Source organism: Carcharodon carcharias, chromosome 7 (assembly GCF_017639515.1).
Source record: "Carcharodon carcharias isolate sCarCar2 chromosome 7, sCarCar2.pri, whole genome shotgun sequence".
Taxonomy (NCBI): domain Eukaryota; kingdom Metazoa; phylum Chordata; class Chondrichthyes; order Lamniformes; family Lamnidae; genus Carcharodon; species Carcharodon carcharias.
Window position 1 is genome coordinate 41,773,291 of NC_054473.1, and position 17,034 is coordinate 41,790,324.

Consider the following 17,034-nt stretch of genomic DNA (forward strand, 5'->3'; position numbering starts at 1 on the left):
AGATCCCGCCCACCAGGCCGCCCATTGGTGCGTCCCTCCCACGTTCTCTGTGCTGATTGGTTGTATCCGCTGCCAATCCACGGTTTCTTATCCAATTGTCATGTTTACATGACCCATTTCTGTCGAAGGGTCATGAGGACTCGAAACGTCAACTCTTTTCTTCTCCGCCGATGCTGCCAGAGCTGCTGAGTTTTTCCAGGTAATTCTGTTTTTGTCATGTTTACAAGTTGCCTTCCCCACAATCTGTTCTGTACTTCGTGATTCAACCTGGTTATCTTTTACCCCATAGCCGGCAATCTTCTTCACTTCAAATTAAATCGAATTCCTTTTTGAAAGCCAGGATTGAATCTGCCCCTACCTCGCCCTCAGATAGGTAGAGACTTCCAGATCCTAACCCCTGGCTGCATTAAGTTTTCCTTCCTGTCGCTTTTGATAATTTTGCCATTGGCCTTAAATCTGTTCTGACCCCTTTTGCCATTGGTAACAGTTTCTCCCTATCTACTCTGTTAAACGGCCTCATGATTTTTAACACCTCTATCAAATCTCCATTCAACTCTTCTCTATGGAGAACAACCCCAACTTCTCCAATCTATTCACCTAACTGAAGTCCCTCATCCTTGGCATCATTCCCGTAAATCTATAATGCACCCTCTCTAAAACCTTCACATCCTCTCTAAAGTGTAATGCCCAGAATATGGCACATAATCCAGTTGAGGCTGAACCAATGTTTTATACAAATTCATCATACCTTCCTTGCCTTTGTACATATATGCTTCTATTTATAAAGCTCAGGATCCCATATGCCTTCTTAACCACCTTCTTAACCTGCCCTGCCACCTTCACCAATTTTTGCACATATATGCCCAGGTCTCTCTTTTCCTGCACCCCCTTTAACAATTGTTCCCTTTAGTTTTCTCTTGCCTCTTGTAAAGTAGGGATGCCAATTCTAGTTGGATGAAGGTCATCAGTGAGGTTTGATCATGTGATCTTTGTTCACAAATTTCAAATGTTACTGTTTACCTTATAAAAATTGGCATACATCTTTTGCTAAAGTTGCAAGATTATTAAGTGAAATTGGAGGGTACAGTTATCTAGATTTTTCATTATTGGGGTAGTTTACATGTAAATTGCTAAAGCAGCTTTTTCTGACTTGAAATGTGTCAATGGCATCTAGAATTTCTGTGATCAGTTCATTTTCATAATTATGCATAATATATGGTTTTTGATGTTTATAGGGAGAGCACCAAAAGGAATGGGGGCAAACATTAAGAGAGCCTTTGGAAAGGGTCAAACCCGGTAGCAACCTCTGTCAAGTGAAAGGAACTATTCAGATACAGGCAAAAATGAAAGATAAAGCTGCAGCATGAGTTTGTAAACATATGAAGGAACATGCTAACATGCAACCAGTTGGATGTGTCCTGAAGTTGATGTGGTGCTGCATTGAGTAGTTGTGAGGAGAGTTTTCGTCTGTAGCATTCCACAGAATTAATCCATGGATTAACATTGCAGCACCCTTAATAGGAAGAGGAGCCAAGTTTCAAAATACAACTGATAGTTGTGCCAACCTCATGCTGCATGGTAGTTCCAGCTGTCTTTGCAGCATATGTCACAGCGTCAAGCATGGCTATCTAATGACTTGTAGCCTATGCCAGGCCACTAGGTATGTTTAGCTAGACCCTTGGTAGCTGTAGTCAATCCAGGTAAATTGGTTATTAATAACTCTAGCATGCCTTCTTTCATCCAGTGCTACTGAAAATATGAGATATTATGATAGAGTGATACTGAGGGAATATTCAGCATGGTCATTCAACTGGTTTTCCTAGATTTTATTTGCCCAAATTTTTTCCATGTCCTCTCTTTGCTTTTCCCTAATTTCCTTTTTAATTTCACCCCTCCACTTTTACTTGCTATGCTCCTCTAGATTCCTTCAGTATTGAGCTCTCAGTATCTGATGTCACTTTCCCTTTTTTATCTAATCCTACCATGTATGCTCTTTGATATTTTAGGGATCTAGATTCGGAAGTCCCATCCTTTTTCTTTGTGGGAACCTATTTGTTCTGAACCCTCCCTATCTCCTTCATGAATATTTCCCACTGCTTTGGCATTGATTTACCTTCATGTTGACTGGAAATGTTTACTTTGTTTGTCAGGGCACAAGAATATTTGAAAAGTTGACTCATCTGGTAACTTTTTTTTAAAAGGCTGAAAGAGCCACAGTGGAGGATTTGCAGCTTGTAATCTAAGTCAACACTACATTGCAGGACCAAAGAGAACAGCACTATTGGAAATGCCATCATGTGGAGGAGACATTAAACCGTGGTTCTGTCTTCTCAATAAACTGGATGTTAAAGATCCTATCGTACTATTTGAAGAAGGGTACAGGGTTCTCCTTATATGGTGGGACCAATGCCACTAGTGGATACCTTCTTACTTGTTACAGAAGCCCAGGAATCCTGGAATCCTCAGCAACAATATGTAATGGACCAGCAGGTGGAAGGGATGGAGATTTTACCACAGGGTTGTCAGCAACTTCCTCCTTCTACAATACAGGCTCAGGCTTTACTTCCTCCACAGGTAGCTCAGGTTCTGGTTCTTTTAAGGGTTCTACATTTCTATATTCCCTTCTGGCCTCAGTCCTCCTTCGAAAGTGAGTGAGTAAAAGAGAAGCCTGAGACTGGGAGTGAACCAGATGTGCACAGACGCATGCACACACACACACACACACACACACAGGCTGTTTAGTGTGGAGACATACACATACACCCCTCCCCTTCTCCCTCCTCCTTCCTCCCCCAAAAACCTATCCACACCAGGCAAGGAGGAAAATCCAGGCTGAAAGCCAACCTGCTTCCAACCCCCACTTTCATATGAATTCCATCGAGGCCAGCTTGGAGTCTGCATCACCAGAGGCCAGAGCAAGGTTGGTGTTAGTTAAAAACAAAAACAGAATTACCTGGAAAAACTCAGCAGGTCTGGCAGCATCGGCGGAGAAGAAAAGAGTTGACGTTTCGAGTCCTCATGACCCTTCGACAGAACTTGAGTTCGAGTCCAAGAAAGAGTTGAAATATAAGCTGGTTTAAGGTGTGTGTGTGGGTGGGGGGGGTGGGGCGGAGAGAGAGAGAGAAGTGGAGGGGGTTGGTGTGGTTGTAGGGACAAACAAGCAGTGATAGAAGCAGATCATCAAAAGATGTCACCAACAATAACGCAATTATCTGGTGTTAGTTAAATCTCAACTCCTTAGCTTAGCCCCGGCTCCCTCCTCCTTCCCTGTTGACCTAGTATTGGGAGTTAGTCTGTCTCTTCCTAGCCCTGACTCTTTAGTGAAAAGACAAAAAAAGGTTTTATTAGTTAACTCTGCTTCTTGGTATTTCTTAATAATCATCTTTATTAACTATTCATTTTTAATCAATTTATTGCTTTAATATTGATTTTCTTTGGCTCAGCAAGATATGTATGTTTTCTTCATACCTTAAATTTTTTTTGAAATTGCTATCTAGATATTGCATAGGGCCTGGTTCAAAGAAGCAGAATGGCCAAGTTATGTGTAATTGTCTGACAAAGCTGTAGCTGTAAAGCATATCATGCTGAAACCTGAGCTTTCAATGGGCTTTATAAGTAGAGGCATAGAGTACAAAAGCCAAGAGGTTTTGCTAAACCCATGTAAATCACTTTGACCCACGGTGACTATGGTTCCCAATTCTGGGCACCCTCAGTTCAGCTCTTGGCTGCAATGCAAGCTGATTTTAAATAAAAAAGATGAACAAATGAAAAAAATACTTTCAGACACCAAAGAACTGCTGCCTATACAGCCACAGCAGTCCCAGGAGGAATAGAGACAGCAACACTACAGCACTCATGAAAAGGTCCTGTCATTTGGCCTGATATTTGCAGCCACCAGGTCAGATACTGGGACTGCTCGTATCTTAGAGGCTAGTATGGAGTTGGGATCAGCACATGGCGAATCATGTGGGCATGAATGGACTGCAGCCAAGTCAGGAATAAAAGATAATTTATGCCTGCTCACAGGAGGGCAAGGTCACAGATAAGTTCTGCTCCATGGGAATCAGATGAGGACTTTGTTAGAGGAGAATACTGATGAGGATGCACATAGAGATGCTGGGTGCAATCAACTGGCCTGATAGACAGACTATAGTGGATCCCTCTTGCCAAATGTATTACTGTTCTTTGGTGAGCAAAGAGCAAATATGTTGAGTGGGTCTGTGTGATCCAAGTTAGTACAGCTATTTGACATCATGATCTGGCCAGATGGGAAGCTTCCAGAACACACATGAAAGGCCCATAAGAGTGCCCCTCCCAGCATGGAACCCTGCATGGACTATGCGCAGAAGTGGTTAGAAATGCTGTGCTCCCCACTCAAGGATCTCTGGCTTCCTAAGCACCGGCTCCAGCAGTAATATGGAACCCAATTTCTCATTCAAGTGTCTGAACCAGAAAGTATGAAGTAGATTTTAATTTGAATTAAATATTCACGTACAGAACAATATAAAATGAGGGAAACGAAGATGTGATAGAGTGATAAAAGACAAAGTAAAAATAAAATTTAAGATTTTTAATATTTTTAATTCTCCAACAATAAATTCTGAAGCATTTCAGTTGTTATCCCTTACTCCTTTAAATCTGTCATTACTCCTTTCCTCAAAAAACCAACACTTGACGTCACCGTCCTTGTGAACTGTCGCCCCATCTCTAATCTCTCTTTCCACTTTTAAGTGCGTGAATGTGTTGTCCCATGCCAAATCTGTGCCCATCTTTCCCAGAGCTCTGTTCAAATCTCTCCAAGCAAGTTTCAACACCTGCCACAATATCAAAACAGTAAATGACATCCTATTTGACTGTGACAAAGGTAAAATATCTGTCATTTTCCTTCTGGACCTATCTGCAGCCTTTGACACAGTTGATCACAGCACCCTTCTCCATTGTTGTCCAGCTGGTTCGGGGTGCCCTTGCCTAGTTTCATTCTTATATAACTAATCATAACCAAAGCATTAATTGCAATGTCTTCTCTTCCTGCTCCTGCACCATCATCTCTTGTATTCCCCCAAGGATCTTCCAGGCAACATATATTTACTTCAAACAGTTGCTGGTTGGACAGTAATTTCTGTATTTACTGCCAATAGAGAACTGACAACCAAGAAAAAGGAATGTATACAAGATTGTTCAGAGAAATCAAATATTTTGCATCATCTTTGAAGATCTATTATGATTTTTAAACATTCACACTCATTTTAAAGTTTGAGCATGTTAGACAGCTGAGTAGTAATGCAATATGGGGTTAATTGTTAAGTGAGCTAAAATCTTACATAAACTTGATTTTAAATATTGTTTTGAAATGTACAAATAAGTGTAATAACTTAATTAGAAGGTTGAGAAGTTAACTCCCTCTGTTGGACTTCTGTACATAATCTTAATGAAGTCCTGAGGGAATTGCCAGGGTGCCTTCTTTCAGTTAAGACGTTAAGCCAATGCACTGTCTGTCTCATTGAGGTAATATAAATGATTTCATGGCACTGTTCATAGAACTGAGTTTTTTTTCCAATAGATTCATTGGTTATTTGTTGTTTTTGGTACCTTGTTATGTGCATGCTGGCTACTGCATTAATAATATTATGCTTCAAAATGTAAGTCATTGGCTACAAGTCACTTGGATTGACCCAAGGACATGATTCGGTGCTGTATGATGAAAAATCTTCCCCATCATTACAAATTTTGTAAAATTGCATTGGGTGTTATGTAGTCAAAAACAGCAATTTCTTTGGAAAGTATAAACCTCCACAAACATTATAGTAATTGAAATATTTGAAACACAGAATGCAAAATCTAAACAATATGTACCAGCATTTTCCACAAAGTAAAATATGCATGTTTTATTTCAAAGTTATAAGTTACAATGACACAAACCTATAGACAGCAACAGTACAGCTGAATATATAACCCTTCTCCTGTTATTGACAACTAAACAGAGTAATCACAGGCATTCATAGACTGTGACTTGAACTTTATATGCATGTTTATGCAAATAGAAAAGTAACAATTCCCCAAAAATGAGCAACAGTGAGAGAAAATAAACTCCATTCTATGGTTAGTGCTGTGAGACACATTCTATCAGACATATGTAACCATTGTTTATTGTAGTGATGTGATAGGTACAACTTACCCAACAGTCAATACCTAATCAGCAACATGTCAAAGGCAACATTCCCAAAACATATACAGATATCTGTTACCATTATAAATAATGCAAACTGTCATTTTAACAGTGTTAGCTAAGTTGAAATTTTTCACAACCCTGTTCAAGTAAAGTACAAGAAATCCTTTTAATTTATTATCCAGCAAATCTAATACATGGAGAGCAAAGCTAAGAGCGGCCCAAACTCAAATATATTTAAAAGGATTTCAGGGTTACATTCATAACCAACTAATAAGTTTTATTTTTACAGAAAGCATAGCCTCCATGACCTGACACTACTCAATACCAGAAATGATATCAGTATTGTGAAATATAACATAGGGACAACATGAATATAAAAATGCTGCATCAATTAGCTATGAGCACTGATTTTTAAAAAATACAACTTTGACCTTAAATCAGTAGTCAATATATTTATTGTGCTAACTCCATGGAATTCTATTCATTCTAATATGGTAATACAATATTGATGAAATGTATGAAACTAATAAATTATTGTAGTAATGTCTAATAAAATTAGTCTAAAATTAAACATGTCAAGAAGACACATACATTTCTAAAGTGTTTAGGTCAATTGTTTCTTTGTTTACTGTAAAAGTTATAATTGTGCCGACCCTATTCATTACTTCAACCCATGTGTGTAGACGATTATCCCATTGAGAATCATGGTATATTTTTCCAGAATACAAGGTGTTGTTCTATCTAAATTCAATCTCTAAAAATCAGCAGCTCACAGCTCCGAATCTTCCCGGCAGATTCTCGTTAAATTTAGCTGATGGCTGTATGTGTGTCCATACAAATGATATATTCATAAAATACTACAATGTACCATTTATTTTACTGTTTTGATCTGGAGCTCAAGATTAATATTAAAATATATATGCAGCATTTACAATGATGTAACCTTCCATTAGCAACATTTTAAATTCAAATATAGTTGCACCCCAAGAAACCAAGACATACAAGTCATAAAATCTGATCAAACTGCAAGACAGGCAAAAGGCTTGTTTTGATGGCATAAAACCCAACAATGTAATATGATGATGACTCTCACCATCCCATTCTGTCAAAAAGGGAACATTTTGTTGTGTTCGCATTAAATAGTTAAGTGTCACTACTGCAGAAACTCAGTTGATGTTATTTAGGTGGAAGAATCTTTGCATAAAACCCTTACTATGAAACATTATTTATATGCATTGCATCATCACATGCAATGTTTACGAGAATACAATTAACTCAATGCAGCTCACATCATCAGTTTTAGCAGGGAGTAATGAATTTACAGTGTTGATAGATCACTTGCACTCTGCTATTAGTAAAGTCACCTTCCAGCTTCATCCTGATTCAGTGGATTCCAATTTTCAGTGGATTCCTACTATCTGTGCCTTTCTCCAAACTGGCATATTCATCATAAAGTTGCACTTTTTTTGTTTTCACCAAATGACCAGATTTGGTGAGTGCCCATGGAACCAACATTCTTTATGTCTGAAAAAGCCTGGCCATCCATTCACAGCTGAATAAACATTTCATATTTCATTATTCTCTGAAGTAAGACAAGAACATTAAATGAGCTCTACAGTGATGGCATAGCAAATCAGTCAAGTAGAACTGGTGTTGAGGTTAACCCACCAGTTAAATTCAGCTGAGACTGAAGAGCTCAATACTACCCAGCCTTCTTTTCTGTACTGAAAGTAGAGGTTCGCCGCAAGTTTTCTTTGACTTTGATGAATTCAGGAGCATTCTCTTGTTCCTCTCCACTCCTCTCCTGTTCTCGTTCCAACTGAAAGACAGCATTTAACAAAACACGTAAATATTATCATGGTCTTATGTACAAATCTTGACTTGAACTTGCTGCAAGAAAACCACAAGATATTGTAAAATGTTATGTAAAGTATGTCAGGTACCAAATCTTCATCTTAGATTAATGACGTTATCAGTACTAAAGCAGGAACTAACTGATTGCTAACATATTATGAAGCCACTGTTATTGGGAACACTGGAAATTTTCCCAGACCAGACTGCGCCACAACCTACACCCCGTCCTCAGATTCCAAAATTACTGCAAAGTTCAATTTTCCCTTGCGGTAAAAGTGAAAAACGTTGGATATTCTTGCAGTTTAAGCTGTAATAACTTTTTCTAATTTTCACTGCACTTTATGATTTTACACTTTGGTGAATATTTCAGGGAGTTTCCATTGTTGGCAAATCAGAATGATAGAATAGTTACAGAATGGAAGGACACCATTTGTCCCACCATGTCTGTGCTGACCCTCTAAGGAGTAATTTATCTAGTGCCATTTCCCTGCCTTTTTCTATAGCCCTGCATTTTTTCCTTTTCAGACAACGATCCAGTTCCCTTTTGAAAGCCTCAATTGACCCTGCCTCCACCACACTCTCAGGCAGTGTATTCCAGACCCTAGACGCTTTTCCATCTCACAAGTTTTCCCTCGTGTTGCTATTACTTCTTTTGCCAAGTTGCCCTCTGGTTCTTGATCTTTGCACCAATGAGAAAAATTTCTCCCTATCTACTTTGTCCAGACCTCTCATGATTTTGAATCTCTCTATTAAATCAATGTTTGACCACTTTTTAAAAAATTATTTTTCCAGGTATGGGTATGAGGCATTTGATTTGAGGGGTTGAAATCAATCATGGCAAATTGTAAAAACAGTGGTTGTGAACTGCATTATATAAAGGGAAATTTTCTTTCTGTTTTTAAGCTGTTAAAAAAGCATTGCACCAGAAAAATCAGCAAGCCTGAGGATTGGGAATAGTTTAGAATTCAGCAAAAGTGGACAAAAAGATTGATCAAGAAGGGGAAAAAGGAGTATGAGAGTAAATTTGCAGGGAACATATAAACTGGCTGTAAAATCTTGTATAAATATGTGAAGAGAAAAAGATTAGCAAAGACAAATGTAGGTCCCTTACAGTCAGAAACGGGGGAATTTATAATGGGGCACAAAGAAATGGCAGAAGAATTGAACACATTTTGGTTCTGTCTTCACAAAAGTGGACACAAATAATTTCCCAGAAATGTTAGGGGACCAAGGGTCTAGTGAGTGGGAGGAATTGAAGAAAATCAGTATTAGTAAAAAAAAAATGGTGCTAGAGAAATTAATGGGGTTAACGGCTGAAAAATCCCCAAAACCTGATAATCTACATCCCAGAGTACTAAAGGAAGTGGCCCTGGAAATACTGGATGCATTGGTGGTCATCTTCCAAAATTCTATAGACTCTGGAGCAGTTTCTACAAATTGGAGGGTGGCAAATGTAACCCAACTACTTAAAAAAGGAGGGAGAGAAAAAACAGAGAATTACAGATCTGCTAGCCTAACATCAGTAGTGGGGAAAATGCTAGAGCCTATTATAAAAGACGTGGTAACAGAATACTTGGACAGCATTAATGGGATTAGACAAAGTCAGCATGGATTTATGAAAGGGAAATCATGCTTAACTAATCTACTGGAGTTTTTTGAGGATGTAATTAGTAGAATAGATAAGGGAGAACCAGTGGATGTAGTGTCTTTGGATTTCAAGAAGGGTTTTGATAAGGTCCCACGTAAGAGGCTAGTGGGCAAAATTAAAGCACATGGGATTGGGGGTAATATACTGGCAAGGATTGAGAATTGGTTGACAGGCCAACAGAGAGTGGGAATAAACGGGTCTTTTTCTGGATGGCAGGCGGTGACTAGTTGTGTACCGCAGAGATCAGTGCTTGGGCCCCAGCTATTCACGAATGACTTTGATGAGGAAAGCAAATGCAATATTTCCAAGTTTGCTGATGACACAAAACTGGGCAGGGTTGTGAACTGTGAGGAGGATGCAAGGAGGCTTCATGGTGATTTAGACAAGTTGTGTGTGTGGGCAAACAGAAGGCAGATGCAATATAACATGGATAAATGTGAAAATATATGCTTCGGTGTGAAAAACAGAAAGGCAGATTATTATTTAAATGGTGATATATTGGGAAATGTGGATGTACAAAGTGATCTGGGTGTCCTCATACAACAGTCAATGAAAGTAAACAGGCAGGTGCAGCAAACAATTAGGAAGGCAAATGATATGTTGGCCTCATTTCAAGAGGATTTGAATTCAGAAGAAGGGATGTCTTACTGCAGTTGCACAAGGCCTTGGTGAGACCACACCTGGAGTAGTGTGTGCAGTTTTGGTCTCCCTACCTAGGAAAGGGTATACTTGCCATAGATGGAGCACCATGAAGGTTCACTAGTCTGAAACCAGGGATGACAGGACTGTCGTATGAGGAGAGATTTGTTCAACTGGGCCTGTATTCACTAGAGTTTAGAAGAATGAGAGGGAATCTGATTGAAATGTATCAAATTCTAACAGGGCTAGACAGACTAGATGCAGGGAGGACGTTTCCCCTGACCGGAGAGTCTAGAATCAGGGGCCACATTCTCAGGATACAGGGTAAGCTATTTAGGACTGAGGTGAGGAAACATTTCTTCACTTAGAGGTTGGGGAAGATGTTAGATGCAATTATTAAAGACGTAGCAGGGCACTTTGAAAAATTCAAGGTCAACAGGCAGAGTCCACATGCTTTTGTGAAAAGGAAGTCATGTTTAACCAATTTATTGGAGTTCTTTGAAGAAGTAACATGTGCTGTGGATAAAATGGATATACTGTACTTAGATTTCCAGAAGGCATTTGATAAAGTGCCACATCAAAGGTTATTGCAGAAGATAAAAGCTCATGGTGTAGGGGTTGACTTATTGGCATTGGCTAGCTAACAGGAAACAAAGATTCGGCATAAGTGTATCTTTTTCTAGCTAGCAAAATGTAACTAGTGGTGTGCCACAGGGATCAGTGCTAGGGGCTCAGCTTTTAATAATTTATATAAATGACTTGGATAAAGGGACCAAAGGTATGGTTGCTAAATTTGCTGATGACGCAAAGATAGGTAGAAAGAGGACAAAAGGAGGCTACAAAGGAATATAAATGGATCGTGAGTGGGCAAAGATCTGGCAAATGGAATATAACGTGAAAAAATGTGAAATTGTCCATTTTGGCAGGAAAAGTGAAAAGGAAGCATATTATCTAAATGGTGAGAGATTGCACAGCTCTGAGATGCAGAGGGATCTGAGTGTCCAAGTGTATGAATCATAAAAAGTTAGTATACAGGTACAGCAAGTAATTGGGAAAGCTAATAAAACGTTATCATTTATTGCAAGGGGAATTGAATGTAAGAGTAGGAAGTTTGTGCTTCAGTTATACAGGGCATTGATGAGACATCATCTGGAGTACTGTGTACAGTATTGGTCTTATTTAAGGAAGGATGTAAATGAATTGGAAGCAGTTTTTTTAGAGAAAGTTTACTAAACTAATACCTGGAATGGGAGGATTGTCTTATGAGAAAAAGTTGGACAGGGTAGGCTCATATCTGCTGGAGTTTAGTACAGAGGTGACTTGATTGAAACCTTTATGATCCTGAGGGGTCTTGACAGGGCGGATGTGGAGAGGATGTTTCCTCTCGTGGGAGAATCTAGCACTAGGGATCACTGTTTAAAACTAAGGCGTTGACCATTTAAGACAGAGATGAGGAGAACTTTTTTCTGAGAGCTGAGTGTCTTTGGAACTCTATTCCTCAAAAGGTGGTGGAAGCAGAGTCTTTGAATATTTTTAAGGCAGAGGTAGGTAGATTCTTGATAAGCAAGAGGTGAAAGTTTATTGGGGGGGCTGTGGGGGGGCAATGTGGAATTGAGATTACAATCAGATCAGCCATGATCTTATGAATGGCAAAGCGGGCTCAAAGGGCTGAGTGGCCTACTCCTGCTCCTACTCCGTATCTATCATTTGACAGGTTCTTAATTGACTACAATTTTAGTTTCTGCCCTTTCAATATCATACCCCACAGGCACGGCCATGTCTAGTTACATAGAAACTAGAAGCAGCATTCGGCCCTTTGAGTAGTTCATTAAGTGTGATTGGATGTGCTTTTGTCACTGATTAACCTTGAGGTGCCAACCTTCCTGGATTGACTAGGAGTCTCCGGTCTTCCAAGGTGTTCTGCTGGTGAAATGGGAGAAAGGTTCCTTATATGCATGGTTAGTGCTTGTGTATCATCCTGGCTGCTGTTACTTGCAGCCAATCAGAAATCCCTGGTCTGTGCTGGCTTCACTTTTACTCGTGTTATGAAGTCATGCTTTATAAAAAGCAATAAATTTATGGATTTATTGGCTGGAAACCACTAACTGAATTTTTAAAAAAGACTGAAGTGTTTAAGCACCTGTTTTCTCTGCAGGCCAGTGCACAAGTAAATGTGATGCTGAAGAAGCAAGACACTGAGTGGCTTCTCTCGCTCTCTCTTTCCATCCAACTTGCAAGTTTTCAGCCCTGACTGCTGTTTGACTTTCCATGTGCAGCATTGGAGAGTAAAGAATCAACCAAGCAGCTGGCATCTCCGGAAGGAAAGATGAATTGACTATCAACATATTCATTACCTCGATGCTGAACCTAGAAGGACCACCGAATTCAGCCTGAAGCAGCCATGTCACTAACCTCCAGGATCCATATACCCCTTTAACTTTACGGGACTTTCAATTACTTAAAGTACCCTTCCACCTTGGTCGTGTGGGCACTTTGAGCGGGTGCGTGCGTGAAAGTTGAAGCATTTTATTATTTTTACCATGTTAAGTGCAATAATACTACTCTCTTTTAAAAACCGCAAAGAAACCTCTGCATTTGTGTCTTTTTACAGTCATAGCATGTAAACAGTTAAACACTTATTGAATTGGCAACCACATCTTAAAAAAAAACCTGCACCTGTTGCAATTAAACAGAGTGGGACAAGAGGGAAGCCATTTCACTCCTCCTCACCTGATCGCAACACTGGACATAGGGCATTTTAGCTTTTCATTAAAATATCCACTTTTATGTTCTTGATTCCTGGGACATCTACTGCTTTGCATACCTCCCATATCCCCAGTCTAACATTTGTAGCGGCTTTCTTTCCTTGCTCTCTCTTTTTTTCATTCTTTCTTTCCCTCCCACTCGCAGGCTCTCTGTATCAATGAATGTCTCCATTTGAGTCTCTATCCCCCTTGCTTTCTCTTGTATTGTGGAGGTGCTGCTGTGCAGCAGAGGAGCAGAGAGACAGAATTAGAATTTGAAAGAAAGAAAGATCGAGGATTGTGAAGAATGGGGCTGGAGTGTCTGGTAGATATATGTCGTTGAACATGTTTTTCAGATGTTGTTGAACTAATAAAAGCATTGTGGCTCATCTAGCTGGTTTTAAGCAGTTACTAAAGATCAATTTTTACCCCCAATTCCAATTCATCAACATGGTATGCAATATATAACTAGATATATTAGATTATTTGGGGTAATACTGAAGTAGTGCAATTTGACTTACAGAAATGTAACATTAATTTGTTCCCCTTCTGATAAGACTGACACAGCCTTCCAGCTAAAAAAGTTACATAATCTAACTTTGACCAAGCAGTCTCGAGAGAGAGCATACGAGAATAGATATTACCAAATAATTTTTAAAAACCACAGAATTCCCAGGACATCTGCTCATTCAAACCTGCTCTAATCTTTGCTGTCTTTTCTGGAGCTGAAGTTCAAAAGGAGATTTCATTTTCCGCGCCTCTTCTTCCTCCTTTCTTTGTCGAATCAGTTGATCTCGCCGCCTGTACTCCAGCACTCGCTGTAGCTCTGGCTTGTTTTCAGAGCTCACACCTCTGCAAGAAAATCACAAGTAAAGATTATGTTAACTCATAAATCTCCTGTGGCTTTGTCCGTGGAAAGCCAAGGCAAATTTCTCTCACAGTATATTATTTCTGCTGGAGTTAGCTACACGTCCGGTGATCTGGAGCTCCAGGCACTCCTCAAGTGTACAAATGTAAGTTGCAAGTGCGAATGAGAGTCAGAATGATAACCAAATAAGGAGTACACAACTTACATAGTAAAATTCATTTATTACAAATTCTTAAATTATAATTTATATTTGGATTACAAACATATGAAAGAGAACACACAAAAAAGATCATCCACTGACCCTGTCCAGAAACAGTGCAACCACATACCCCATTGCACCATCCCCCTACCATGGAGAGGTAAAAATTACAGAACTAAAATGCTGCAGCAATTCATAATCATAACTGTTTCATTTAAGATATTCTAGCAAACCTTTGGGGGATTGCGGTAACTAAAAACTCCTTTAAATAGCTGTTAGCTAACAATTTAGTCTGTACAACTGGAACGTAAAGGTACTGAAAGGGATCAATATCTAATAGGTTTGGAACAACAAGTGACATACTTTGATGTCACGTAGATTGCTAATTACCAATTGTCTTGCACCCACTTTGATTTAAATGTGCATTTTGTGATTCCTAGGGATTATTATACCTACAATGAGGTTTGTGGCCATAATTGTTGTTGAAACATGCACCTGAAACAAAGGATGTCTAAAATTTGAGAGGCGCATTCATATCACCAAGTGTCATATGGCACCACGACTGATCCTCAGCAGTACATACAAGAACATAGCTTCAAAATTTGCCTATTCCCTTTCCCTATACCTTTTCCCACGTTATCAATTTTTGTTATGTGAAGCTGCACATTTTGTGTCATGAGACCATTTGTCTTGGGAGGGCATCACATCAGCGCTGAAGCTATCCTCACCACACATCCACGCACATTATTATGATGTTGTGATCTCTGCTGAAAAGTAAAGAGCAGAAGTCTTGTTCAGAAACACCTCACTGCCAGGTGAAGGCACCCACCACTATTATCCCAACTGATATCAGTGAATTTGACATAAAGACAAATCAAGTATGTGACTTTCCTAATATTTTTATTTGGTAGCACCGTACGTGCAATCGAATAGAAAACACCAAGATCTGCAAGACACCTATTCAATTTATCGGCTGTGATGCCTCTAATACTAACTGTTGACAGGCTATGCATCTAAATCATACATGAAGGAAGGCCACTTGAACAAAGTATTGAAGGGTGGCCTGCATGAGTGGAACAATAACTCGTTGTTAATTAAATCTTCCAAAAAAAAGGGAGGACCAATTGGAAAAAACTAACCCCCAGGAACTTTACAGACTTTACATTGAGTTTGACAAGTTTAAACCTTCACCAGCCTTCCTACTTTCTCTTGAACAGCAGGTGCTGGCAATGGAGAATGGCTGCTCCATAATCACTGGTAATTGGGAAGGGTGGGGGAATGGGGATTCGGCTGGCAAAGCGGTCGGCACTCCAGGGTCCATCGGCCTTTCGCTCGCCACACTTCCAGGCCACAGGGGCCTTCTCCCCTTGTCAGATTTCCCATACCCTTTCCCCCTTCTGCTATGTTGGTGTAATTATTCACATCTCCTCTAAACCCATCCTTGTTTCTTGACTTATCCAATTACCACAGTCTTCTGCCTTTCATTATAATCTCTTATGTCATTTAATCTCAGCTGCTTTCCACCCTATTAATAATCTTCCTCTTTTGTTCTTTTCACCCCTCCACCACCACTTTCCCTTGCTTAAAACTGGTCGCATCTCTAGCCTTTTCCAGTCTGATGAAAACATAATTGACCTGAAATGTTAACTCTACTTTTCTCTCCACACATACTGCCTAACCAACTGAATACTTCCATCATTTTTTGTTCTTATTTCTGATTTCCAGCATCTACAATGTTTCATTTTTGTTAAAAATAAATCCTCTTCCCAAAAGGATCTCCCATGTTTTGCAGTATAGTTTGTCTTGATTGCAACTTTGTCTACCATAAAGATATTTTATCAAGTTGGCCTTTGTCCCAGTCTGCCTATTTATTACTGAAGTTCCCATATCAATGTTTGTTGAGTAACCATATGCTTTCTCATACAGCTGCCAAGCTGAAGCAAATGGAAACATTGTCTAATTTTACATACAAACTTTTCTTCTCAAACTTTTTTCAATTCGTGAGAAGTGTTGAAACTTTTGTTTTCAATGCAGATTTGTAAATCAGTCCTTATTTATCTTTAATATCATCTGAATTTTGCTAATTTTATTTCTTAATAAACTTGCTTCGTACTTTGGAGTCTGAGTTATATGGTCTGCCAGGGTGTTGTTTATTCACCAGGTAGGTCTGGAGTTAATATTTCACTAATCATATCAACAGCACACAGTTGAATTGATCACCCCAATTTGGGTATTGGCCTACTCGAGGTTCAAGATTTATTAACCCATAAATTGGTAAAAGAACAGGAGCAGCAAAGACTCCACTCAGTAAACTGAATAGTAACCTGGATTAAGCAGAAGGCCCCTAAAAATAAAGTAGCAGTCAAGAGAGCCACACTACAATGGAGCAGCATCTTAACTTTCAGGCTAATGGAAATATTCTGAAGCTGGATCATTTTAATAAGCACAAAAGAAATAGGAGCTTGTTCCACCATTTAATAAGATCATGATTGAATTTGTACATCAGCTTCACTTTTCCACACTATCCCCATAACTATAGATTTTTGGGCATTAAGTGATATCAATCTTGAATATACTCCAACTGGAGTATGTTCAACACTCTGATAAAGAGAACTCTAAAGGTTCACAACCCTCAGCGATGGAGTTTCTCCTCATCTCAGGTCTAAATTGCTCACCCTGTATTCTAAGCCTATGACCCTTAGTTCCAGGTTCTTCAGCCAGAGGAAACAGCCTCTCAGCATCTACTCTTGTCAAGCCTTCTAAGGATTTTATACAGTTCAATGAAGTCACCTTATTCTCTAAATCCAGAGAAAATAGACACATTGTGCACAACGTTTCCTCATGGGACAGCCCCCTCAGTTCTAATTACCAACTTGGCCCATTCTGCTGGTGAATTAACTAAGTGGAGTCTGT

The 17,034-nt window shown here is 39.4% G+C and overlaps 1 protein-coding gene across 2 annotated transcripts in view; it reads right to left on the reverse strand.

Moving 5' to 3' along the window:
• Nucleotides 1–5,870: 5,870 nt before the first annotated feature.
• LOC121280486 (protein FAM107B-like) overlaps nt 5,871–17,034 on the reverse strand; it is a 70,757-nt gene continuing 59,593 nt past the window's right edge. For both annotated transcript variants that reach the window (XM_041192532.1, XM_041192531.1), the window contains 2 exons: nt 13,750–13,906; nt 5,871–7,988 (listed from right to left, as the gene is read on the reverse strand). In XM_041192532.1, the coding sequence (XP_041048466.1) occupies nt 7,872–7,988; nt 13,750–13,906 (274 nt within the window). In that variant the 3' untranslated portion in view covers nt 5,871–7,871. The remainder of the gene's footprint in view (nt 7,989–13,749; nt 13,907–17,034) is intronic.